Source organism: Trachemys scripta, chromosome 2 (genome assembly GCF_013100865.1).
Source record: "Trachemys scripta elegans isolate TJP31775 chromosome 2, CAS_Tse_1.0, whole genome shotgun sequence".
In the NCBI taxonomy this organism is placed as follows: domain Eukaryota; kingdom Metazoa; phylum Chordata; order Testudines; family Emydidae; genus Trachemys; species Trachemys scripta.
Genome location: NC_048299.1, coordinates 58233063 through 58260148, shown reverse-complemented (window position 1 = coordinate 58260148; position 27086 = coordinate 58233063). Strand labels below are relative to the sequence as shown.

Sequence of the window (27086 nt, the reverse complement as noted above, 5' to 3'; positions counted from 1 at the left end):
TGCGCCCATGAAAAATTTAATTAGTATTGAAGATGAAACTAATCCAAAAATACTTTTTCTGGTTGAAAACTAAAACACAGCCTTGGCTTCATTGCTTTGCACAAAATGTCATCTGTAGAAGCTGATGGTTTGTGTTTTGGAAACGAAGGATGGTTTTGTTTATGCTGGCAGTCAGTATTTCTCTTTACATTGGTAGTAGTTATAAATACTATTTTTCTCCTTTACCTGAACTTGCAAGCTGTCCTACTACTCCTGCAAGCATTCTTACTTCAATCCCATTTTCCTATTCTATCTTATTCTTCTCTCGGTTCTTTGTTTTGCTTTCCCTTCCTTTTATTACTGTAAATTGCTACTGCCAATATATGTCTCTCTGAGTGCCGAGTTTGAGAACTTCCTGCTACCTTTTTTGAAGTTGGCAATGTCAATACATCTTTGTCCCATTTTTCTCTTTTAATCCATCCTCCCCCCTCTGTCCCCCCACTCCCTACGACCAACGAAAAAGCTTATCCAGGTTACTCTTTAGAATCCTGGCCGGTTTCCAGGTGGAAGATTTCTGGAAATAGGACCTCAAAACGCTGGAAAAGCCCATCAAGAAGCAGGTGCTATTTTATAGCAATGTAGAATTTTTGCAGCTGGAAAGTGGCACAGGCTAACATGCGTTTTTCAGCAGATTCCTAACTTGCTTCCCCATTGTGCTGCTGCACTCTCAACCTCCTGAACATGCTGCTGTCCCAGCTGTTTATTCAACTGGGTTTCTGGTTGCATGGTAAGTAGATATGCAAAAAGCTAAGGAATAAATTGGTGGAAACAAAGGGTAGATAGCTAGGAACATCAAGCTGGGGTTTTTTCATGGAGGTTGGGATTGGGGACTGGCAACAGGAATGGGGGAGGGTGTAGACCATTTGCATTGGGGTGCCTTGGTAAAGTCTGCATGGCTCTGACCCTTGCTGCTTGAAGTCTGAGTGGTTCATCACTTTCTGGTGGTGAGGGGCAGGGCTGAGCTGGAAGAGTTGATATAAAAAGTCACTTACTAGGCAAACGCAAGAGCCATGAACAGAGGCTGCTAACAGGAGTGTTTTGGAGGTAGGTTAAAGAGAGAGGCTATCCTCTCAGGTTCAGCTTTGTGTGATTTCACAGTGCCCAGCGATGGAAGCGTGGTGGTGACCTGCATGTTTTCTTTCTTGCCTGAGCTGGAAGGGATTCCTGTATATGAAATGGAAGTTGGTGGTTGTGCTGGAAAAGATTCTTGGATTGGAAGGGCAAATAGAGATGCTACTGAGAATCAGAGAAGCTGAGTAGTTCCTAGATAGCCAGGTTTGGGAAACATCAGTACCCCAGATTCCAGGAACTGATCACTGTCAGAGACAAAACACTGGGCTAGGTGGACTATTGGTCTGACCCAGGATGCCCATTTTTATGTTCGTTTAATGCTCTGTTACCCAACTCCCTCTCTTCTTCAGTGCATCTACTAGTGGAGCAAAACTTGGGCAGCAATGCAATAGGATAGGCATAACAATGCACAGGGCAGGGGGTAAGGCTAAAGGGAACAGGCTCTACTGGGTGGGGGGAGGGAACGGGGTCTGGGAGAGGAGGAGGAGAACAAATGGGAGCAAGTCATAGGGGAAAAGTTTCAGGGGATAAGAGAGCAGATTGAGATGAGGAAAATCCAAGTAAGTTGTAGGACGGGAAGAAGGATCATGGAGGTGAGGCAAAGGGCAGGCAGGAAACATACCAAGGGAGGTTAATAAGGACCAAGGGGAATGAGAGGGGCCTAGAGGAAAAGAACCAAGGAGATCAGGAGGCAGTCAGGCTTTTCGGCTGTAATTTTCTGCCAGAACTTTTAATTTAAAGATCTTGACTAGCAACATCCTCTTTCAACAGGAATTCAGTTGTTTGTGCAACCAGGTGGAGTTCTCATCCCTCTGATATGAACGCACACTATGGTTATTATTTACAACGTCCTCCGCTTACCTGAAAATAAAAACACTGCATACGTAAACTGCCCTGCACCAAGTGAGCGAACTGCTAAGGTTCTCCTGGAAGGACCTCCTGTTGAGAAGCCACCTGGCACCCTTTCCAGGCAAGGTCAGGGAGCCCGATGCTTTGTCACAGTTCCTTTTTAAGAAGGGAAAGTAGCTTGTTGTGAAATCAATACAAATGTGTACTTCTTTATTCTTTATGTTGTATTTGCACCCTTACATTTTGGGTTACATGAGATCAGAGTGGATTTGATTTACATCAAATTGATTTAAATCATGATTTAAGCATGGATTTCTACATCAGGGATCGGCAACCTTTGGCATGTGGTCCGCCAGAGTAAGCCCCCTGGCGGGCTGGGTCGGTTTGTTTACCTGCCGCGTCCGCAGGTTTGGCCGATCGCGGCTCCCACTGGCCAGGGTTCACTGCTCCAGGCCAATGTGGGCTGCAGGAAGCAGCGCGGGCTGAGGGATGTGCTGGCCGCTGCTTCCCGCTGCCCCTATTGGCCTGGAGTGGTAAACCGCGGCCAGTGGGAGCCGCGATCGGCCAAACCTGCGGACGCGGCAGGTAAACAGTTTTACAGCTATATCAGAAAATGAATGATTGTTTGGTTATTTCATTTACCAAAGGTAACTGAAGCCGATATTTATGAAGTCACTGGGAGGTGAACTATCTCCAGTTCAACAGGTTAATCATTAATAAGCTGAAGATGGTGCTTGTCCCATTCGTTTTTTTAATGCTTGTAATTTAACTGTCACTGCATATTTCTCTTTTTAAGATCTCACTCAGTTCCTTCCAAATTTCAACAGCGTCAGCAATAAACAGCTATTTCCCTATGGTTACCATATTTCAGCAAGCAAAAAAGAGGACGGGAGGAGTCCTGCCCTAGCCCCGACCCTCCCACTTCCCACCACCCTCAGAACCCCAACCCTCCCCCCTGCTCCTTGTCCCCTGACTGCCCCCTCCTGAGACCCTCCCCCCATCCTAACTGCCCCCCAGGACCCTACCCCCTACCTGTACCCTGACTGCCCAAAACCTTATCCCCCCCCCAGGAAATCCCCCCCAAACTCCTGACCCCCCCATCTCTTCACTGCTCCCTCCAAAACCTCCCTGCTCCTTCTCCGACCCCCTGGCTCCCTTGTTGTTGGCCTTTGCCTAATGTCTCTGTGAGCTTGCTCAGAAATAGACTGAGCTGTTCGTCCCGGCACGCTGGGCAACAGTGGAGGAGGAGCGGGGGAGGAGCTCCAGACTGCCGGAGGTGTACTACGAATGCAGGGAGGGAGTGATCTCTGCTGCAGGGGAGAGGAGGAGGAGCTCTCTCTGGCTGTCAGAGCCCCATGTAAGTGGCACCATCCGGCCGGCTGCCCTGTTAGCCGCGCGTGCTCTGCGGGGGGGGAGAGGGGGGAGTCCGGACATTTACAAATTCCCCCCGGACACTATTTTTAGCTCAAAAAGCCGGACATGTCCGGGAGAATCTGGACGAATGGTACCCCTAATTTCCCTTCATTTTGTTCAAGGCTACAGAAATAGGCTTCAGGGTACTCGGCATGTGTTCAACATTGCACTGTCACAGCCATTGGGCTTAAGAGAAATCTATTTTTTCATGATTTTGTCCACAAACTGTCATCCGATTAGGCCAGTTCTTGATATAGTGCTCAAAACAGTCCACTACTGAGTTTCATCGCACGTCTTGTGGGAGAGTTAGCTTGGTTTCTCCCATTTTTTTCAGAGCAGCTGCTGTAAAGTGGTTGTTACGGAAGTATTTTGCAACTTCCACATTAGCCTTTATTTCTGGAACACTGAAATCTTTGGCTAGTAGGTGCATCAAATGAGCACTGCAGCCGTATGTTATTAGCTTGGGACTCTCTTCAAAAATTCTTCTCATCTTGGATACATTTGCATCATTGTCTGTGACCAAGCTGCATACTAGATATTTGAATTTTTTTTTCACAGCTTGTTCTAGCTTTTACTGCGACTTCTTGTAAGTATTCTGCTGTGTGTGCATTTCCTGACGTATCAATTGTTTTGTAAGGAAGACATTCCCTGCTCCTATTGTCACACAAGCGCATACAACAGGATCATTGTGGACATTGCTCCACCCATCAAGACTCAGGTTAACAATTTCACCCTCTAGACCTTTTGCACACTGCTCAATTTCTTTCATACACTTTATCCAGCGGTTTTCCTGTGACATCTGCTCTGTTGGATGGACTGTATCTTAATGGTCTTAATGACTGAACCAAGTTAATGAAGTGTGGGTTCTCAATCATACGGAAAGGGGAGTTTGTTGCATAAACAAACCGGGCAATTTTTTCATCAATTATCTCTTTTTGTAATCTGCTGGTTCTTATCACAAACATATTTATGGTTGTTTCTGGATGATGGAGATTTTTTTCTTTTTGCTACACATGATATACTGTGACTGTGACATACATGATGTGATTGAAACACTATCATTGGCAGATAACTGAAACTATAGAAAACTATAGTGATCTTGAAGGTGGATAGTCTTCAGAATCCTGTACGCTGAGGATGGATTCTCCTAAACAAGTCAATGCAGTTATTAAATTATTATTACCATACAGCTCATTTAGTATTACTCATTGCATTCACCGATCACTCAGTACTACTTAAAGGCAAAATTGTAAAAAGATGATCTGCCTATTTCAGCAATTCATTTTTTTATCACAACTGCATCTAAAATGATAGTACCATAGAGTAACAACTTTATTTTTTCCTCAAACGTGAGTTTCAAGAATAGTCCAGAAGGAAGACAGGCAGTCCTTAAGAAAGAAGTATGAAATAAAAAAGTTTACCAACCTGAAGATCCTGCATGTTCAGACATGTTCCTTTCATCATCTTCAACACAGCTTTCTCCTGAGAAGGAACACTTCTCACAATGTCGTTTCATTTGGGCAACCAGGCCTTGCATTTCTTTGTTGCACTGTTTGCATTTTTCACGCATGCCTGTCTTACCCACAGGTAGAGGAACTTCATTAAAGTATTCCCAAACGGGGTTTTTTTTACGGCCTGCTGTTATTGTAGGTTTTCCCTTCTAGTGAGAGAATGGTTTGATAGATCTCCAATCAATGAAGGCTACACTCAAAGACCTCAAGACTTCTGGAATATGCTGCTCACAGTTTCACTTTTGTTTCTACTGCCTGTCCCTCCTTTTTCGCATTTTTCTCAAGACTTCTTCTCCTTGTCCAGATCTATTCCGCCCCCAACAGTCTTCTATTCATGGAACTTTTTGAAACTTTGCGTTTTTAGCAAGAGGTAAGGGATTGACTCCGAGTACACAAATTTGCAGAGGGACAATAGGGTTGAGGTCTGTTGTTTCTCACCTCTATATATTTATTTATTTATTTAAAAACATTTTTGCAGTTAACAAGCATGTGATCTCTGGAGTCAGAAATCCACAGTTTGAGAACTGCAAAACTAAACATCTCTGAAGGTATCTTGTAGACTGAGCACTGAGTCCCATTGGGTAGATAGAAAGATTAACCTAAATAATCTATACAGAAGCCCCTGGAACTCCATAAGATTGGGTCCCTAATCCATGAACTATTGGAACTCGTTTACAAAACTTTTCTTAAACATTACATGAATATATTGTCTCATAGTATAGAATTAGAATTTATAATCCCTATTCCATGATGAGATATCTTTGAGCTATAATGTATCTTATCTAAAATTATCTTTAGATAACTTTTTTCCTCAAAAAGTATTTTATCAAAACCGATTTAATTTATTTTTTTAAAATCATTGATTTTTATTCACCCTGCATGAGATCAATTTAAAATGATGCATACAGAACCCGTTTAAAAAAAAAAGGCCATCTTCTGTACCAAGAGAAAGCAAGTGCTAGGCTTGAAGGCCTTCTAATTTTATTGTGCCCTCATTAGTGAGTCAGGCTGCTAGGTTGTGCCTTATTTTACTCCTGCACCCCTCCTACAGGATGGGAGACTTGGAGAGAGCTTTTTGTAGCCATGTTACTTTTCTGCAGAAGAGGTGGTGACCAAGAGAGATTCCCCTCTCTCTGGGGTGTCAAGCTGGAATGGGTCTCCTGTCTCACTTCTGTGCATGTGACAAAATGCTTGCTGCACTGCTTCTCTTGGAGGAAAGATACTTTTTAAAATGAAAAATTGCTTCATGAAAGATTTAGATAATAGCCTGAAGTATTGGGCCTGGGTGAGAAGGAAGGAAAGTAAACTGTTTCTAATCCTCTAGTATCTTTCATGTCAAGTCTGTCTTGGAGTTTGAACTTTTGAGATATAGATGTGAAGAGATTAGTTCCTGCAATTGTGTATTTAAAAGCAGCGTCTCTAACATGTGCAGGTTGTGTGTGGTTGGTACACCAATTCATTTAATTCACTGTAATTCTTCTGAGTTGCATTATACCCTAATCATTTTGGATAGCTTAATAAACAGCAGGTAGTGGTTGTTGTGGGGAGTCATCCTACAGCCAAAAGGAGGCAGGGCTTCAGGTGCAGTTGTGGGGAGGATATACATTTCTCTAACCTTGTTCACCTGTCAGTTGGGCTTCTATGCAGTGGAGACGGCACTTCATTAACACCGGAAGGTGCCAGAGCCAACGAGCAGTCTTGGTGGATTAGTGTGAGGTTGAAAAACTGCCTTCAGTGATTGATTCCAAATGATTAAAACTGTGAATTTTCCAAGGCTGTAGGTTCAGTGTCTAGAATTCCTCAACATCTTTTTTTCTTTCTAAGTTCCCTCATGCTGCTATTGACACCTTACAACATGTAAGAAAAATTTGCTCCACCCTGCTGCATCCTGCTCCACCCTGTCTGATCAGTCTACCTCGTGGAGCCAAATGGATGGATCTCACAGCAGTGCAAAACTCTCATCCCTGCCATGCTGAATTGGCATTGCTCTTGGTGAGTGAATGACAGGAAATACTGTTTCCTGAAATGCTCAGACAGTAGGGGAGAAGGTCTGGCAGCCAGTGGAATGGACAACAGTGAAATTGGCACCGTGAACAACAGAGAGCTGGCAAGTTAGCAGTTTGTTTTTTCACTGTCTTGGAGCCTCTGGAACTATTCTTGGTAGCAGCTCTGAACAATTTTAAGGCTGCTACAGTGCTTCTAGGCATCACTGACTAAACATAGAGCCCGACCATTTTTAAACAAAAATAATTACGCCTTCCTCAATGCAACTTCGAACCAGTTTGCTCAAAGTTCTGTTTGAGGCTCTTACTCTGGATCAAGAAATGGAATTTTTTAGATTTAATTGGATCTAATAAACTTTATGAAAGGGAAGAAACTTAATTTGAATAAAATTTATTTTCCTGAAGGTCCCCTAAATCCTGAGCCACTCTATAACTGCCAGCGTCAGCATCCTCTAAACTAAGGACTAGATGGGATCACTCCACGGAGCCCATGAACACCATTTTTTAAGCTGACCAGTGATTGCCTCTACTGTGCACTCAGTCCCTGCTGGATTGCAGCCAGAAACCAGGAATTGAACCCGAGCATATCCCACTTGGTGCAGACACTGACACAACACTTCTGAGCTGGCCCTAACTTTCTAAGGAAACATTTTTGCTATTTTAAAACTTGGTGAAACAATTGACCTTTGGGGATGTTTCCGGAGATTGATCAGAACTTGGTTCTTTGCTCGCCAGTTCCTTAGAAGCAGCAGAGTTATTACAGACCAGAATTTGTGGATACTCGGATTCTGTAAAGGAAGGATTTCATGGGCAACTTGCCAAGAGCCCAAAGGACACATTCAGCTTGCTTGTACATTACCACACATTTTAAATCCAAAGAAATTGTTTCTAGAATAATAGGCATTTCTGTTGTGGCCATCAACAGTATTTAAGCACTAAATACAACTTCATGAACTTACTGAATTTGTTCATAATAGACCTGGTTCATCCCACTCCATGACTCACTGTTACCTTGACGATTCCCCTCGCCTGTTTCTTTTTGTCATCTGTCCAAAATTAAAGAATGACAGGTGGTTCGTTGTCTTCATTGCTGAATGTTCCCTTTTGTGAAAACATGAGATTTGTCATTTTCTGAAAACAGGCTTGTTTCTGTTGGGAATTCCCTATTGCAAGATTGTCCGAATACTTAAGGAACTAGCTGAAGCAATCTCAGAACTAGTAACAGTTATCTTTGAGAACTCATGGAGGGCAGGTGTGGTCCCAGAGAACTAGAGAAGGCCAAACATAATAGCTATCTTTAAAAGGGGAAACAAAGTGGACCCGGGTAATTATAGACCAGTTAGCCTAACTTCGATACCTGGAAAGATACTGGAACATATTTTTAAACCATCAGTTTATAGGCATCTAGAGGATAAGAGTGATAAATAATAGCCAATATAGATTTGTCAAGAACAATCATGCAAAACCAACCTAATGTCCTCCTTTGGCATTGTTACTGGCCTAGTAGATAGAGGGGAAACAGTAATTGTGATATATCTTGATTTTCAATAAGGCTTTTGACACTGTCCCATGTGACATTCTCATAAGCAAACTTGGGGCAAGTCTAGATGAAATTATTAAAAGGTGGGGGCACTACTGGTTGAAAGACTGTGTACTCAGATTAGTTATAAATAGTTCACTGTCAAACTGGGAGGACGTATTTAGTGGAGTCTGCAGGGGTCTGTCCTAGGTTTGGTACTACAGTAGAACCTCAGAGTTGCAAACTGACCAATCAACCATACACCTCATTTAGAACTGGGAGTATGCTTAAAAAAAAAAAAGGGGGTCAAGTTTTAAAAAATTTTTTACAAGGTAATGAAACTGTTTCTGTGCTTGTTTTATTTAAATTAAGATGGTTAAAAGCAGCGGGTTGTTTTTGGTATAATAAAGTTTCAAAGCTGTACTAAGTCAACGTTCACTTCCAAACTTTTGAAAGAAGAACCAGAACATTTTGTTCAGAGTTATGAATATTTCAGAGTTATGAACAATCTCCATTCCCAAGGTGTTTGTAACTGAGGTTCTGCTGTAGTCAATATTTTTATTAATGACTTAGATTGTGGAGTAGAGAGTATGCTTATAAAATTTGTGGATGACACCAAGCTGGGTGGAGTTGCAAACACTGTGGAGAATGCTACTGGAATTCAAAAGGATTTTGAAAAACTGTAGAATTGGGCTTTGGCTACACTAGCACTTTTGTCAGTCGGGGTGTGAAAAAACGCCCGTTCTTCCTCTCCTCTCCTCCCACTCCCTCCAACCGACAAAAGCCCCAGTGTGGACAACGCTATGTCAGCAGGAGTTGGTCTCCTGCTGACAAAGCTATCACCGCTTGTTAAGGGCGGGTTAATTATGCTGTCGAGAGAGCCGGCATAGAATGGCTACCCGGGAGACCTTACAGCAGCACAGCTGCAGCCATACAGCTGTACCACTGTAAGGTCTGTAGTGTAGACAAAGCCTTGGCCTGAAATCAACAAGATGAAGTTCAGTAAAGACAAATGCAAGTTGCTACACTTACGAAGGAAAAATCAAATGCACAACTATAAAATGGGGATTAACTAGCTAGGCAGTGGTACTACTGAAAAGAATCTGGAGGCTATAGTGGATCACATATTGAATATGAACCAACTGTGTGATACAGTTGCAAATAAAGCAAATATCATTCTGGGTATTAACAGGAGTGTTGTATGTAAGACACAAGGCAGTTGTTCCATTCTATTCAGCATTGGTGAGGCCTCAGCTGGAGTATTGTATCCAGTTCTGGATGCCACACTCTAGGAAATATGCAGAGAGAATCCAGAGAAGAGCAACAAAAATGATAAAAGGTTTAAAACAGGTTCTCCTCACTTTTCTTTGAGGACCCCCCCTCAAAAAACTCCATGGCCCATATGTGCCGCAACAACTGTTTTCTGCATATAAAAGCCAGGGCCGGCATTAGGTGGTAGCAAACAGGGCACTTGCCTGGGGCCCCACACCACAGGGCACCCCGTGAAGCTAAGTTGCTCAGGCTTCTGCTTCAGCCCCAGGTGGTGGGGCCCAGAGCTTAGACTTTCTGCCATCGGCCCCAGCGAGTCTAACACTGGTCCTGATTGGAGGATCCCCTGAAACCTGCTCGCAGCCCCTGACCCCTGGTTGAGAACCACTGGTTTAGAAAACCTGACCTATGAGGAAAGGTTTAAAAAAACTGTGCATGTCTGATATTCAGAAAAGATGACTGAGAGGGGTCCTCAGGGCCCCTCTCAAGAGGATAATGATCAGTCATTCTCTATATCCACTAAAGGTAGGGCAAGAAGTAATCTGCAGCAAGGAAGATTTAGGTTAGATATTAGGAAAAAATTGTCCAGCTTGAAGGATGGTTATAAGTACTGGGATAGGTTACCAAAGGAGGTGTGGAATTCCCATCATTGGAGGTTAAGAACAGGTTAGACAAACACCTGTCAGGGATGGTCTAGGTTTATTCAGCCCTGCCTTGGCATGGGGGGGTCTAACTCTACGTTTCTATGATTCTGTGACTATTCCTCCTCTGCTTCTGAGATTTACACTTTGGGCTCTATTAACAGCATTCCTGATGGGTACAAGTCTTTTGGTGGTTTGCAGCAATAGAGGATGCTGCTTAAGATAATCAGGCTCTTGTCCATTAATGGCTTTAAAGCTTAGGGCCAAGATCTGGAGTCAAACTGAGGCAGTGGAGTGAGTAGAACACTGGTGTGATTTGCCCCTTTTCTTAAAACTGGCTGCTGTATAGTATTCGAGTAGGTCTCAATGTGTCTTTCAGTGCCAGGTGTTAAGTTACAATAGTCTAACCTGGAGGTGAATTGTGTGCTCATTGGCTGGATGGATTGCAATAACCTGGCCAACTAGATTGTGGGGGAAAAAGCATTTCTAATCTTTGGTGTGTTCCCTGCATGTCCAGAACCCATGAGTCATCCATAAAACACACAGACTCTGTACCACCTTAGTGATTGGAGGGTAGCTTTTCTCAATGGAGGACAAAGTTCATGTCCCAATTAACTCCTTGAGTGTATCCCTGGTTCTAAAAGCATTACTTCTATATTACATGGGTTAAGAGTGAGCCAGCTGTTTTCATCCATATGGTGATCTCAGACATGGAATAGTGGGTCAGTGTGGTGGGAGGTGTTGTCTTTATAGGCATTGAAGTCTCAAAGGACATCTCATCTAGGAGAGCTCAGTGCCATACTGAAATGTACTTCAACTTAACTCCAGCAGGAACACTACCAAGCTTTGGGGACACCAGAGTGCCACTAAGATTTCTATTTCCCCCCTCCCCCCCCCATCTCCTATCAGGCAGGAATGGACACTAAGAATTTGTCTCCAGGGTGGGGCTTCTCTGCAGTTGAAGTTAGAGGTGAACAGCATTCTTACTTAATTTTTTTTCTTGACGGCATTCAGTATTGAAATCCACTTTATGCCTTTGATCCTTACCTTGAAATTACAGAATACTAGCAGATGATTTTAGAATCGGAGGATAAAGTATAAATCATTTATAAACTAGAATGCTGGGGAACAGCTGACTTGGGTTCTAGCTTGTTAGTCTCCATTGGCTGCATCACTTTATCTAATATAGTAAGTAGTGACCCAGGAGGTATTTACAAGGAGGTTATAAAACTCAGTGTATGGCACATTAGGACTGTATAGCAAAATCTTAAATAAACTTTTCTTAATGAGCCTCTTGTTTCCAATGAAGGCTTTAACATTAAATGTTGGTATGGGGGGAAATAAACTCACTTTTTTGACCAATGTCAGAAGCTTATTTTGTATTAATGCATTGACTCTTACTGGAATGTCTTCCAGGATACTAGGCTTAATGCTATTTTCCCCTTCCTGCAAACTTTTATTACTAAATAAATAAAAGCATTTACTATAGCTGTAGGCCAGTGTAATTCTTCGAAGCGCGTTGAAAAAGTGTGGTTTAAATTTTGGTTTTAGGTCTGGTAGGGGTTGAATAAAACAGTTCATCAGTTTTTGATGAAGTTTAGAGCATTCTGAAGACCAAGTGAGTCACTTATGTTGAAAAATATAAATCTGCTTTGCCTTAGTGGAGGTGATTGTGATTGGTGGGGAGGGGAAATGGCAGAGAAGAGCTTTTTAATATAGTGCCTATTGCACAGATTCTGTTCCATTAAGTGGATTTGCTCTGTATATTTTTTTAAAAATAGTATGCTAGGTTGGAGCCAAACACATTAGATGGGACTGTTTCAGGCAGACTTAAAATAGTTTTGAACTATTTCCCTCACAATTAAAAACTGACCTTGGTTGGGAGTGAGTAACGTGACCTGGTGATTTTGAAATAGATGCCTCATCCTAAGATAACTGTGCTCCAGCACATGTAGGGTAAATAAACCATATATTGGAGATACGTAACAGAGGTAGAACGCAGAGAGGGTCCAATTCCTTACCCATGGCAGTATGGCAAAAATACCATATACTTCAGTATTTGCAGGATTGGGTCTTAAAAGATAAATAAATGGTAACCTGAATGTTGTAATAGACTGCACCAGTATTGGGAGGAGATATGAGCCCATGAGAAGTTGGTAAATAAAAATTCTTCATACCAATATCTCTGGGAGGTTTCACAACAAGGTTGTGAGTAACGCTGAAATGCTGAAGTTAGTAAGAGGAACAGAAATGGCAAAAAACACTTCATGCTTCCTAATCAAAGATGGGTTGCTGCTGGAACTCTACATGTGACTGAGAGAGTTGTGACAGCTGAGCCTGAGCTCAGTAACCTCAGCAGCAGATAATTGATGCAGCACATTCGGAAGAGAAGGAAGGAAATGAAACTGCATTTTATATATATACAAATCTGACAAAATTCCAAATCAGAACCATGTCCAGCTCTCTTATATTTGCAGGGAATCTGACCAGTCCTTGTGGCTTTTGTTTTTTCCCCCCTCCTTCTCTATTCTCACGATGTCTTCTCCAGTTTCCCCCAGTTTCCTTCTTGCCCCTGGTCCCCAGTTCTACACTTCCTAGAGCCTTCTCACTTTTGAGGTCTTCATGGGGGCTGTTCACTACTACCCCTACTAGATTTTTAGGGGAGGTGGTGACTACCCCTCTTCCCAACCATATTTCTGTGGAGGTGGGAAATTGGTAGACCAGTCGTCTTCGGCTATCCCTCAATGCTAGAATGATGTCTGCCAAGGGGATTCATTGGTGAGTTTTTAAGTAGCTGAGGAGTCCAATTCTTCTGTCTCATGAGCACATCTGTTCTCCTTAAAGTGATCTGTGGCTTGGTGTATGGCAAGGCCTAGACAACAAGAATTGCATTTTGGGACTAAAAACAAGAATTTTTGCTATAAATTGGGGACGTATCAGTTGGAAGTGACGGAGGAGGAGGAGGACCTGGGTATATTGGTTGATGACAGGATGACTGAGCTGTCAGTGTGATGCAGATGTGAAAAAGACTAATGCAGTCCTGGGTTGCATCAGGCAAGGCATTTCCAGTAGAGACAGGGAAGTATTAGTACCATTATATAAGGCATTGCTGAGACCTTATCTGGAATACTGTGTGCAATTTCTGGTCTCCCGTGTTTAAGAAAGATGAACTCAAGCTGGAGCAGGTGGAGAGAAGGGCTACTTAGGATGATCTGAGGAATGGAGAGTCTCCTCCTTATGAGAGGAGACTCAAAGAGCTTGTCTTGTTTGCCTAACCAAAAGAAGGCTGATGGGAGATATAATTGCTCTCTAGAAATGCATCAAAGGGATAAATACCAGGGAGGGAGAGGAGTTATTTAGGTTAAGCGCCAGTGTGGACACAAGAACAAATGGATATTAAGTGGCCATAAACAAGTTTAGGCTTGAAATTAGATGAAGATTTCTAACAATCAGGGGAGTGAAGTTCTGGAACAGCCTTCCAAGGGGAGCAGTAGGGGCAAAAAAACCCCTAATTGGCTTCAAGACAGCCTGATAAGTTAATGGAGGTGATGGTATGATGAGACTGCCTACAATGGTATTTAACCAATCTGTGACTGCTAGCAGCAATTATTTCCAATGGCTGGTGATGGGACACTAGATGGGGAGAGCTCTGAGTTACTACAGGGAATTCTTTCCAAGGTGTCTGGCTGCTGGGTCTTGCCCACATTCTGTGGGTCTAACTGATCGCCATTTTTGGGGTTGGGAAGGAATTTTCCCTCAGGTCAGATTGGCAGAGACCTTGAGGGTTTTTCACCCTCCTCTGTAGCATGGGGCATGGGTCACTTGCAGGTTTAAACTAGTGTAAATGGTGGATTCTCTGTAACTTGAAGTCTTGAAATCATGATATGAGGACTTCAGTAACTCAGTCAGAGTTGATGGGTCTATTACAGGAGTAGGTGAGTGAGGTTCTGTGCCCTGCAGTGTGCAGGAGGTCAGACTAGATCAGGGATTCCCAAACTGTGGAATGTGTACCCATGGGGATATGTGAGACATCTCGGGGGGGGGGTATGCAGGAGAAATTGTGTAATGGATGGTTTTATTTATTTATTATTTATCGCATTTTCACAATAGGCTATTCAGATGAAGGTTTAAAACTCTGTGGGAATTTGTTACATAAAATACAGTAGTTAATTTACTTCAAGATGTGCCGGTGAGAACACAGAGACACTGACATACAGAGCTCTCACTTCCAAGCACCGTACAGTGTGGGTTCAGTTGCCCAGTAATTGTCCAGTCTAAGTGAGCTCAGAACTGAGACAGGTTTTTTTTATTTCCGTTATTATACATCACACTGTAACTATATACGTAACAGTGAAATATGGGCAGATGGCTAAAGATGGGTAGCGTTCAGAAGAAGACGCGAAGTATCAGTGATGAGAAGGGTAGGGGTACGCAGGCGGCTGGGGGACCTGGAAGGCAGTACGTGGGTGGCTGGGGGAGCTGGAAGGTGGTACGCGGGCTCGGGGAGCTGGAACACGGTACACAATAAGAAAAGTTTAGGAACCTCTGGACTAGATGATCATGATGGTCCCTTCTGACCTTAAAGTCTGAGACTGAGACACAAGCAGCCTACCAGGGTCCAGAAACCTTTCCATTTGTGCAGCGATTAGTGGGCCTTGAAGTTCAGCAGTGGCTCCAGTATGCTGAGCCACTCCTTGCTGCCTACCCCAAAGATGCTTGGATGGAGAAGGTCCTTTCTTGGTAGCTATATCCCCTGGAGGTCTGATTTGGAAGGGTAGCTAACTAGCTCCTGCTGAAGAGCTTGGGAGCCCTGTGGAGCCATGACTTCCCAGTGCGTGTACATGTGCATGCTATGCAATGATCCTTCTGCGATTAGAAGTGCTGTAAACTTGCCTAAAAACACATGATCTTTGTGGTCTTGAGAATCTCTTTCTACTAAAGCTGGGAATGGCTCCCTCTTTGAAAGGTGAGCTGCAAAGGAAACTATTGAACTCTTTTTGTTCTTTTCATATAAATTCATAAAGATGTCTCGGGATTTTTTGGCTTGGTTTTTTACCTTAGAAATAGTAAGATCTTCCCCCTCCCCTCCCCCCCCACCCATTTTTGGTGCAGGACTCTGGAGGATTGGGGGCATTGTAGTAGGCCAGAACCTATGCTAAAGCTATTCTGGCCTTTTAGTTAAGAAGGGAGGGAACACTGAATCTTAGACTGCACGCAGTGGAGAATGATTTAACTGAATTTAGTTCTCATGGTGTATTTGTAAGATTAGGAATTTAATTGTGATGCCATCTCCCGGCTAGAGGTTCCTGAAAAACAGCATGACTAAGTGGCATGGCACTGAGGAAACTGAATGATGATTAAATGCCTAATTTGAAAGATTGTCCAAGAATTCCAGTAATTTGCAAAGGTAGTGATGTTGGGTGGCTTAGTCATCACACTATATGCTCATGCATTTTCAGTGGAGGACAGTCTTCCAATCAATACAAGGATATTTGGTGTGGGGAAGTAGTAAAAATTCAATTTGAATCTGATGTTCCCCTGTTTTGTCTGCACTACGGTCAGACCTTGCCAGGGGAGCAAGAAAACCCCCATCATTTTGACATCTGTGCTTAAAACAAACAAAACAACCCTCCCCATCCCCCACCCAACAACAACTTAATTTATTAGTTGTAGACTAAAATGGCTGGTTAGAAGAAATTAAATGAAAATGCTTCTCTCAAATACGATACCTGATGGTAAGATCTCTTTTATATAACTGCAGAGTAGAATTTGAAAAACGCTGATAAATTAGAACATCACTCATTAGACTTCTCCCTTTCTCCTCCCCTAGATTCTATTATTATTCATCAAGAACCCATATATATTCTAGGGCACCTCAGAAAACTAGTAAACTGGTCCCTGCTTTGAAAAGTTTGCAATCTAAATTTAACATGAGATGAGTGAAGGTTGTAAACAGATATGAATAGGGAGGGAGGAGAGGCAGGACTAGTGACATATGACACTGTTACTCAGTAAGGCATGTAGTTATTGTGATCATTCATTTACCGTTCTTCATTTTGTTGCCCATTCTTCACTTATAAGTGAGATGACAGAAGTGAGGTTTTAGTAGTGAATTGGATTTAGCAGAGAAGTAGTTTGGCAAACATGTTTGAGAAGGAACAGTGTTGCAAACATGGGGCAACGTGACAAGGAGGGCATGGAAATACTTATTAAAGAAGGGAATGAAGTTGGTGTCACTGGCAAGGCAGGGAGAGTGAGGGAAATGCTTAGGAGATCAGGTCGGAGATGTAAGAAGGGGCTGCATGCATGATGGAGGGCCTTTAAAGCAACATCAAGAAGTTTGCGTTTGATTCGAAGCACAGTGCAGAGTCAATGAAATCACTCAAAGGAGTGCTGGGGGCAAGTTGTTGAAACAACTTAACTCGTGGGAGAGATTATTTTGGCAGTGACATTTTGGATGGATTGGAGTGGGGCCAGGTTGGTATTCAGAGAGACCAGAAAATTGGAGAAGGCAGTAGTTGAGATGAAACAGAGTGAGGACAAGAGGTGTGCCGTTTGGGTTGGAAAGGAAGGATTGCTACTAAACTGAGTCCATTTCATGTAGTACTTTCATAGCAGTGGTTCTCAACCAGGGGTATGCAGAGCTCTTCCAGGGGGTACATTAACTCACCTAGATATTTGCATAGTTTTACAACGGGCTACATAAAAAACTAGCAAAGTCAGTAAAAACTAAAATTTCATACAGATAATGACTTGTTTATACTGCTCTATATACTATACACTGAAATGTAAGTACAATATTTATATTCCAGTTGATTTATTTTATAATTATATGGTAAAATGAGAAAGTAAGCAATTTTTCGGTAATAGTGTGCTTTGACACTTTTGTATTTTTATATCTGTTTATGTAAGCAAGTTAGTTTTTAAGTGAGATGAAACTCAGGGGTATACAAGACAAATCGGACTCCTGAAATGGGTTCAGTAGTCTGGAAAGGTTAAGAACCACTACTTTACAGGAATAGGGCCAAAAATGCTGATTTATTTCAACAAATTGATACTGCTTCTGAATGATGAGTGAGTGGCATTACCATGAGGTCTTTCATGGGATCTGATGTGATAATGAAAGAAGGAGTTCTGTTTCCTGTGATTTAATGTGTAGTTACGTTACTGCTGATTTAATTTGAAATAAGTGGTTTAAAATTCCAGTTGCCCATGTGCCTGTGAAGAAAAACATGTCAAGTTATGTGTCATAGTTATCGGAAACAACTGGCAGAGTTTATTTTCATTCTAAATATGTCTGTTTTTATACTCTTTACCTGGTCCTTGGAGCTGTGCCTAGAAGATGTCTCCTTTCCACCCCCAGATTATAGTTGGCTTGTGTTTTATCAACAATGGAAAAGAAAAAATTGAAACAAGTATGTTCTTCTTCGAGTGCTTGCTCATGTTGATTCAATTCTAAGTGTGCACATGCCCACGTGTGTGGTCGTCAGAGATTTTTCCTTAGTAGTATCCATAGGGTTGGCTGTGGTGCCCCCTTGAGTGCCACGCTCATGCATCAATATATCAGGCACCGCTGGCCCTACGCCCTCTCAGTTCTTTCTTAACACTCATGGTGGTTAGTCGGAGCGCCTTTCCTTGCATAGCAAGGGCTACCGGTTTAGTCTCTTCTGACTTTGAGCCTTAGGGCCTTGTAAATAGTTGTTTACAGTTGTTAGTGTCAAGTAATTAATTGTAGTTAGAAGTTAGAGTCCCAGTGGGAACTTCGCCCCAGGTACGGCATGCCCCGGTCTCTGGGGTTTAAGCCCTGCGTGGACTGTAACAGGCCTATGCCTGTAAGTCACCCCCACAGCAGCTGCCTCAAGTGCTTGGGGGCATCACATGTGAAGGACAAGTGTCCTATCTGTAAAAAAATTTTGCCCTGGGACTCAGAAAGAGACGAATCTTCGTTTGAGGACTCTCCTTATGGAGGCTGCCTTCCGTCCGGCTTCCAAGCTGTCCCACCAAGATTTGACTCCTACTGCTTCGGTCCCTGGCACCAAGCTCCTCCCGGCATTGCTCCCCATCACCAGTGCCCAGAAAGAAAACTAAGAAGCACGGCTCCCCGGTACCAGACAAGAAAGGCCGTGGGGCATTGGGCAAATGACCCAGTTCGGGCTGCCTGGCCACTCCAGAGCCACGTGGACCCATAGCCCCTTAAAGGATCCACCACCGACTCCCAGGAGTGGTAGGGGACCCAAACGTATGGCGGCATCGATGACTTCCCAAGTTTCCCTGGTGCTGAGAGAGCAGAGGCCTCCACCTGTGCCGCTGGCACCACGCATGCTGCAGGAGGCGGCAAAGGCTCCCTATGAGGGCAAGCCAGCTGCTAAGATCCCCCAGGGGCAGTGGAGCACTGCTGATCCCCCGAGCCAAAGCAGTGCTCTCCATCTCCACATCACAGATCTCCAGTGTCACAGCCCAGGCCCGCTTGGGCTCACCCTCACCACATTTGCAGTCCCTGCCATCTTGACACAGATCACCTGGGAGAGGCGCTGGTCTCTGTACCACCAGCACTGTTCACCCTCCGGCTGGTCATCCTCTTGGCGCAGATCTCCGTCGCCTACCCTGTGGGAGTGCTCCCCATTGTGATACTGGTCCCCTCCAGCCCCGGCACTGATCCTCCTCCGAGCACTGGTCTCCAGCAGCAACAGTTAGCAGGCAGACACAGGCGGCAATGGCCCCGACATGGTCACCGGTAGGGGATTCCAGCATGGCAGGGCAATTTAGCCCCTTGCTGATACTCCACCGGCAAGATTGGGCACCTGAGGCCGTGTCAACGTCCATGCTGCTGCCTTGGCAGCACAGCCAGTGCTGGTGATGATGATGCCCCCTTCACAGCGCTTAACTGCTGGCACCTCGGAGAAACAGGTGACGGCCTCGGGCTTGGTGCATGAAACATGCTCGGAGGTAGGGGTAGAGGAGCCCACTCCAAAATCCCCACTCCCCCATGGGGGTTGATGCCCCGGAGCGCACCCCCCCCCCCCCCCCCCCCCTTCCCCCTCAGTACAGTCGTTGTCGTCTCCAGATGAGGCAGTCGTGGGATCGTCAAGAGCCAGCCTGCCAGACGATTTTAAGGAACACCAGGCCCTGCTTCGACAGGTGGCTGAGAATTTGGGCCTAGAGTGGAGGAGATGGCCGAGCAGGTGGACATCTTGTTGAGTGTGTTCTCTACCTCTACCCCGCCCGTGTTGCAGTACCATTGCATGACAGGGTCCTGAAAATTAAGGCCCTCTGGCAAACCCCGTCATACATCCCTTCTACCTCCAAAAGGGCTGAAAAGAAGTACTTCATCCTGGCCAAGGGGTTTGAGTACCTTTTTACCCACCCACATCCGGGCTCACTGGTTGTCTCTGTGGCCAACAAGGAGAAGCAGGGGCAGGCCAGTTCAACTCCCAAAAACAAAAAGGCCAAAAGACTGTACCTTTTCGGGACAAAAATCTATTTTACAGCCCAGGCTGCAATTCCGGGGGGTGAACCACCAGGCACTTTTGGTCAGGTATAACTTTAACTTATGAACTTCCTTCGTAAGTTAAAGGAGTCCCTTCCTCAAGGTTTCGCTCAGGAATTCGGCATCCTGGTGGAGGAGGGTACCATGGCAGCAAGATGCTCTCTCCAAATGGCGTGGGACGCAACATACTCAGCAGCTAGGACGGTCACTTTGGCAGTAGTCATGAGGCACAGCTCTTGGCTTCAGACTGCCGGCCTATCCCAAGAGACGCAGACCTTGATCCAGGACCTCCCATTTGGTGGGAATGGACTTTGCAGAGCAGATGGATGCAAGGCTGCATGGGTTAAAAGGACACCCAGACACCCCATTGCCAAGGCCTTGGCAGCCTTGTCAAGGGTCTTCAAGGAGAAGGGATAGAGACACGAACTTTAGTCGTTACCACCCTTCCTTCTCCTGCTCACCCGCGCAGCCCAGCCCGGCAAAGCATCCTGGGGGCTAGTAGCGCTCATTTTGAAAGTGTGCTTGAGCGCAACGCCCCAGTCAGCTCCCAGGATCCACCTTGTTCTTTCCTCGACCGTCCTCGTCCCTACCATTCAGCCTGGTCACAGGTCTCCTCAGACTGCTGGGTATAGTATCTGAGGGCTATACCGTGCAATTTTTAGCCGCCCCTCCGACCCATTTCCTTCCCTCCTCGCTCCCCCCATCCCTCTTCAGGGACCCATCTCACGAGCAACTTCTCGTTCAAGAGGTCAAGGACCTCCTGCATCTGGGGGCCGTGGAGGAGGTTCCTTGGGACATGAAAGAAAAGGGATTCTATTCCTGCTACTTCCTAATCCTGAAAGCAAAAGGGGGCTTCAGACCCATTCTGGACCTGCGTCGCCTCAACGAGTCTTTCAGAAAGTTGAAGTTTCACATGGTCTCCCTGGCTTCCATCATCCCCTTCCTGGATCCGGGAGACTGGTACGCCACCCTCCGCTTGAAGGACACTTATTTCCATATCACTATATTCCAAGGTCACAGGCGTTTCCTCCATTTAATAGTGAGCAGACGCCTTTTTCGATTCATGGCACTGCCCTTTGGCATCTCATTGGCCCCGAGGATGTTCCCAAAATGTATGGTATCAGTGGCTGCTTACATGAGACGTTGAGGGGGTCCAGGTCTTCCCGTATCTGGATGACTGGCTCATCAAAGGCAGGTCTCGGGAACAAGTGCAGAGGAGCCTTGATCTGGTGCGTTCCACCTTCTGCAACATAGGCCTGTTAATAAATGAGAAAAAATTCACCTTAAGGCTGGTGTAATGAATAGAGTTCATTGGGGCAATTCTCGACCCCACATGAGCCAGAGCCTTTCTTCCGAAAGCGCGTTTTCAGACTATGGCTCTCACCTGTCTGAGTTTTTTGGGCCGCATGGCCGCATGCACATACATGGTCAGTCATGCCCAGCTCCATCTTCGGCCTCTGCAAACGTGGCTGACTTTGGTCTACATCTCGAACAGGTACGACTTAGACCAGATAGTCAGGGTGCCAGAGCATATCTGGGAGTCCCTGAATTGGTGGGTTGACCCTGGGTCGGTGTTTGAGGGCGTTCCCTTCTCAGCCCCATCCCCGTTGCTAACCCTGGTCTCCTATGTTTCAGAGCTGTGCAGGGGAGCCCACCTGGGCGAGCTAAGCAACTAGGGCCACTAGTTGCAGGACAATCTGGCCCTCCATATCAACGACAGGGAGCTCAGAACAGTTTGTCTGGCCTGCCAGGCTTTCCTGCCCCACCTGAAGGGCAGGGTGGTGCAGATCCTGACAAACAACACCGCCGCAATGTATTACATCAACAGGCCGGGCGGAGCTAGGTTGTCGGTGCTTTCCAAGAAACTCTCAGCCTTTGGGATTTTTGTGTGCAGCATGCCATTCGTCTGGTAGCCATGCACCTGCCTGGAACCAAGAACATATTAGCAGATCACCTCAGCAGGACCTTCTCGTCTCGCCACGAGCAGTCGCTCCATCCGGAGGCGGTCAGCGTAATCTTCCAGAGGTGGGGGACACCCCAACTGGACCTGTTCGCATCCTGGCAGAACAGGAAATGCCATATGGTCTGTTAGTTCTGGGGGATGGACAGGCACCCTCATCAGACAGCTTTCTACTCCTGTGGTCGGGGGGCGGGGCGTGGGGTTTGATGTATGTCTTCCCAGTGCCGTTAATTCACAGGGTCCTTGTGAAGATCAAGCAGGACAGGGTGAAGATTATCCTAATAGTCCCCACGTAACCTCACCAGCACTGGTTCGGCACGTTGCTGAACCTTTTGGGAGCTGCCCTGCTGCAGCTTCCCCGCTGGCTGGACCTGCTGTCCCAGAACCACGACAGCCTTCTGCACCCAAACTTGGAGGCGTTGCACTTGACAGCATGGCTACTACATGACTAAACGTGGACGAATGGAAATGCTCAGCCCATGTTCAGCAGGTCTTGCTGAGTAGCAGGAAACCCTCCATGAGAACGACTTACCTGGCCAAATGGAAAAGGTTCATGTGCTGGGCCTCGGAACAGTGTATCTGAGCAGTGCAGGGCTCACTGCAGGAGATCCTGGATTACCTGCTACACCTCAAACTCCAAGGTTTGTCCCTTTCATCGATTAAGGTACACCTGGCTGCTATCTTGACTTTCCACCATCCCTTCCAAGGCAGTTCGATCTTCACTCATGACGTGACAGCCCGATTTTTGAAAGGTCTGGAGCATTTTTACCCACACATCTGGGATTCCTTCCCTCCCTGGGACCTGAATCTTATGCTGTCGAGGCTCATAAAGCTGCCAGCTTCCTGTTCTCTCCTGCTTCTCTTCTGGTTGCAGTTTTGTTTCTGGTTGCGATAATGTCAGCCCACAGAGTGTCCGAGATCAGGGCACTCACTTTGGAGCCGCACTCACCATTTCTGCCCAAGGTCATTTCGTAGTTTCATACTGGCTAGGACATATACTTACCCATCTTTTTTCCAAAGCCTCATACGTCAGATGAGGAGCGTAGGCTACACACCCTGGATGTCAGGAGGGCACTGGCTCTCTATTTAGAAAGAACAAAACTGTTCTGTAAGTCATCTGAGTTCATTGCGGTGACAGACAGAATGAAAGGTCGCCCAGTATCAGCCAGGAGGATTTCATCCTGGATTACAGCCTGCATCCGCTACTGTTATGAGCTGGCGAAGGTGCCTCCGCTGGCGATCGTGACGGCACACTCGACTAGGGCACAAGCGTTGTCCGCAGCATTCCTGGCACAGGTACCAATCCAAGAGATCTGTAGGGCTGCTACCTGGTCATCTGTCCACACATTCGTCTCTCATTATGCGCTTACCCAGCAAGCTCAAGACGATGCTGGCTTTGGCAGAGCAGTGCTGCAAGACCATGAACTCCGAGCCTACCTCCATTGTCACTGCTTGTGAGTCACCTAGAATGGAATCGACATGAGCAAGCACTTGAAGAAAAACGGTTACCTACCCTTTGTAATGGTTGTTCTTCGAGATGTGTTGCTGATGTCTGATATCCTGTGGTGAGATGGAATGGTCCTTGCGATTTCAGAAACTCTTAATCTTGCATTTAATTTACTGTTTTGGGACTGCTGCCAAGACTCCAACTGTTATATAATCTTACACATGAGGGCTCAGTGGCAGTTTTAAAGTTGGTTATGTATCATTCCAGATCACTCCTACACAAAGGAAGCTGTAAAATGTATGTAACTCTAAGGCTCGTTATGCAATTTGTGTGTCAAGGTCAGTGTAATTTACCTTCAAAATTAAACAAAAGGGAAATCTAGAAATAGTTCACTTATTTAACCTTCAGTCAATTTAGTTTTGCACACTTGCAACAGTCTAATCTGCCCAGTCATAAACTGGAGAAACACCAAGGTAGAGTTGATAGCCAAAAATGAAACATCCCTTTTAAAAATCTCTCAATTATGGGATTAAAGTGGAAATGTTAAAATCACAACTCTTTTTTTAAGACTAAAAGAATCATCTTAGACTTGAATTGTTCTTTCATGTACAGTTGGATTTCATGATCGTCATTAAACATTTAAATTTAACGGGATCAAAGATTTCTCTCTCATTTCCATGTATGTGTGCTCCATACCTCTATCCTGTCAGTCTGATTCATAATGTTCAAAAACATTCATGGCATATTATTTCTTTCCTCCTTCTCCACAGCAACAGCCCGAGTCTGAAACTGTTCATCTGTTCATCCCAGCCTTGGCGGTAGGAGCCATTATTGGCAAGCAAGGACAGCACATCAAACAACTTTCTCGTTTTGCAGGCGCATCTATTAAGGTACTATTAACTTGACGAGATTTCTGTCTATTCCTTGTGATGCTTCCAGCAAGTTTTCACAAGTAACATTCCAGTGAATCTGTATTCTCTCTCTCCCCACACTCCTCACATTGAGTTATGTGATAAATGGTATATTTGTTTATAAATTAAGCTTTAAATACCCAGAGAGATAACATAATTAGAATCATGTTTTCAAACCTCTCTTGAGGTCTGAAATATAAGCTACAAAGAAAGCTACCTTGGTGGTCTCAACTTAGAAAAAGCCTTTAGCCAAGTCGTAATGATGTGTTCAAGGCTTCCTTGCCACATTGTTAAGGCAAAAAACAGTACCTCTAAATTTTCTCTTTTAATAACAAATAAGTCAGGAAAACCTTTAACTACTGTGCTTTGTCTCTGGATGCCCAAAAAGGATCAGTCTGAGATATTAAGCTCTGGTGGCTCCACTCTGAAGTACTGATTGTTGGAAAATCCGTGCTGTGTACGCTAGGCTCCTGTGGTTGAACCCATTATTTATCACCACCTTTAACTGACATGATGGGTAAAAGAACTAGAAGCTGCTGGATCCTTGTCTGCACTCAGGGGATAGCCCCAGTTCAGCAGTCTGTGAATTTAGCTGCACAAATGCTGACCCTGAACGTAGACAAGGGCAAGTGCATGTACCAGAGGAACTAATCCAGGCATAAAGCTTGACTTAGTTCAGTCAAGACAATCCTGGCTCACCTGTGCCCACCTGTAGAGTTGGCATCAGTGCAGCTCTGTCAATTAATGTGCTGGTGCTATTTGTGCTCCCACCAGTGCTGACATGGAGGCTGTCAGGGCTGATACCCCACTCTGGCACTTTGAGTGCAGAAGGTGGGGGCCCACAAGGATTCTAAAAAATTAATACTGGCCACTCCAGGCTTATATTAAACTCCCAAGGTTACAGATTCTCTCTGACCTTGGATGCGTAGATGCTGCCATCACCCAAATTCAGAAAAACCCTTTGAAACCAGAAAGGCGCACTTGGGAATTCCTTCCTGTGGGGTACCCTCAAGCTCTTTCTCTCCCCCCCTTCTCTTCCTCCCCCCCCCTCCCCCATGGGAAGACCTGAGAGAGAAAAACAAAGGGGTTGATGTGGGACATTGAGTGAGTTTGTCTATGAAGCCAGTTAGTTTGATTCAATGCATTATAAAATGTATCCAGAAGGAGGGTGATCTGGGCTTATGGTGTAATGTGCTTTTGTAGAGCAATATTAGAAGTGAAGCCGATCACAATTAGCAAGGAGTCGCTAGTTTTTCTCACACAGCAAAGTGAAATGCTCTAATAAGGAATAATTTATATTTCTCATGTTGACCATGGTGGTTTTGTTTCCTTGTGTAAAAATGTTGCCTCTCCAATCTCTGTTGACAAGCATAGATGCCAGTGAGTACTTTACAGACCTCCATTCTAGCTTCATCCTTTATTGTAAGAAGTTTCTTGTCCAAAGGTAATTCTGACGACCCTGAATGCGGAAGACCTACTGCAAAGTTTGAGGAGACAGTGTAAGAGTTATGGCACTCCTGCTTGAGTACAGCTCTAGAGGGACTCATGTAGGCCCCATTTCACAGTGCATGGAGGGATGAGCTGGTGGATCCATTATTACTCTGGCTGTTTTCCCCATCTCATTTCTGTGTGTCACTGCGTTAGTGGCGGCTACTTCAGCCACAGAGTAACAGCTTTGATGGAAGGATCCCTGCAGTTCTCCGCTGCATATAGCCAATATTCTTGGCTTGTGTAGAGATGAGGTTTTGACCAAACTTTTGGTAGTATATCTGTTTCAAAGTGCAGATTGGTTGCAGCTGGATTCCTGCTCTTCACTTGCCACAAATTCTCATTCTGTCACATAAATCAACCAAATGTTATTCTCTTGTTCTCAATTTACTTGTTACCACTTTCCCAGCAACTAGGGATGTGGGAGTCAGGCAACTGTGGAATCTGTGGGGTTGTGTGCATGCAATCATTGGGTCGAGACACATCCAGAGGTAGGGGCCTGTCTTGTTCTGCAGTGCTCTTTAAACAGGCATCAGATTTTGGAAGAGCAGGGACTGAGCATTCCTGAGCTGGGGAGCAGGAGTCAGGTAAGAGTGGGGAGGTCACTCAATTTTCAGAAGCAAGAGAGGCTTGCACCAGGAGGTGAAAATTTGCATATTTTTAAAAATTATCCAGAAATCATGCTGCATGTAAATCTTGGTTATGACATGCTACATGGAGCCCAGATTTTCTTTATTGGTAAAAATAAACACACACCATAACAATAGGATCAATTTATTGCCTCACTTAAAACTTCTGAATAATAACATCCTGTATTTTTAACATATGCATCCCTTAAAAATCTTTGTTCTAATATTTGAGCAAAGTAATATGTTCAGAATTATGAAACAACGTGTTCAATCTTACCTAAGAGTTTAAGGAACACTTGAGAATTTTTAGGTGGCCAAACTAGAAATCTGATTTTTTGGTATGCAAGAATTAGGATATCCCTCTGTATATGGCAGTCTGGACCTGTTTGAGGTGTGTACAGGATGGTGTGCATGTAAATGTTTGAATCAGTATGAAATCTACTTTTGTGCAGTGCTGAAGTTTGTAGATCCAATAAAAATATTCAGCCATAAAATGGGATTTCAAGAATATATTAAATGTACATGTTGCTGTTGGAGGGAATGTATAGGGATTAGTCTGTTTTTTTATAGATGCTGTGAAATTTTAAATTAAAACTTCAGAGAAAACATTTGTGTATATAGATCTCTAGTTTACACATTTCAAGGATAAGAAAGACAAAAATAACACAGAGGCTTTTGAATGTGCCCCCTGCAGGCACTGTAATGTTAATGTAATAGTGAGTGTTATTTTCTAGCCCCCAATGCTGTTTGTCTCTGGCTATACAGATAAAAAGGGAAGAGTCTAAGATTTGGAGTCTAAATCTTAGACTCCTCCCTTCTGACCTGCAACCTTGTAAAAAAAAAAAAAAA

At 44.6% G+C, this 27086-nt stretch overlaps 1 protein-coding gene across 2 annotated transcripts in view; it reads left to right on the top strand.

The window, feature by feature from the left end:
- Positions 1–27086, top strand: part of IGF2BP3 (insulin like growth factor 2 mRNA binding protein 3) — a 169622-nt gene that overhangs the window by 128111 nt on the left and 14425 nt on the right. For both annotated transcript variants that reach the window (XM_034760624.1, XM_034760623.1), the window contains one exon: positions 23980–24099. In XM_034760624.1, the coding sequence (XP_034616515.1) occupies positions 23980–24099 (120 nt within the window). The remainder of the gene's footprint in view (positions 1–23979; positions 24100–27086) is intronic.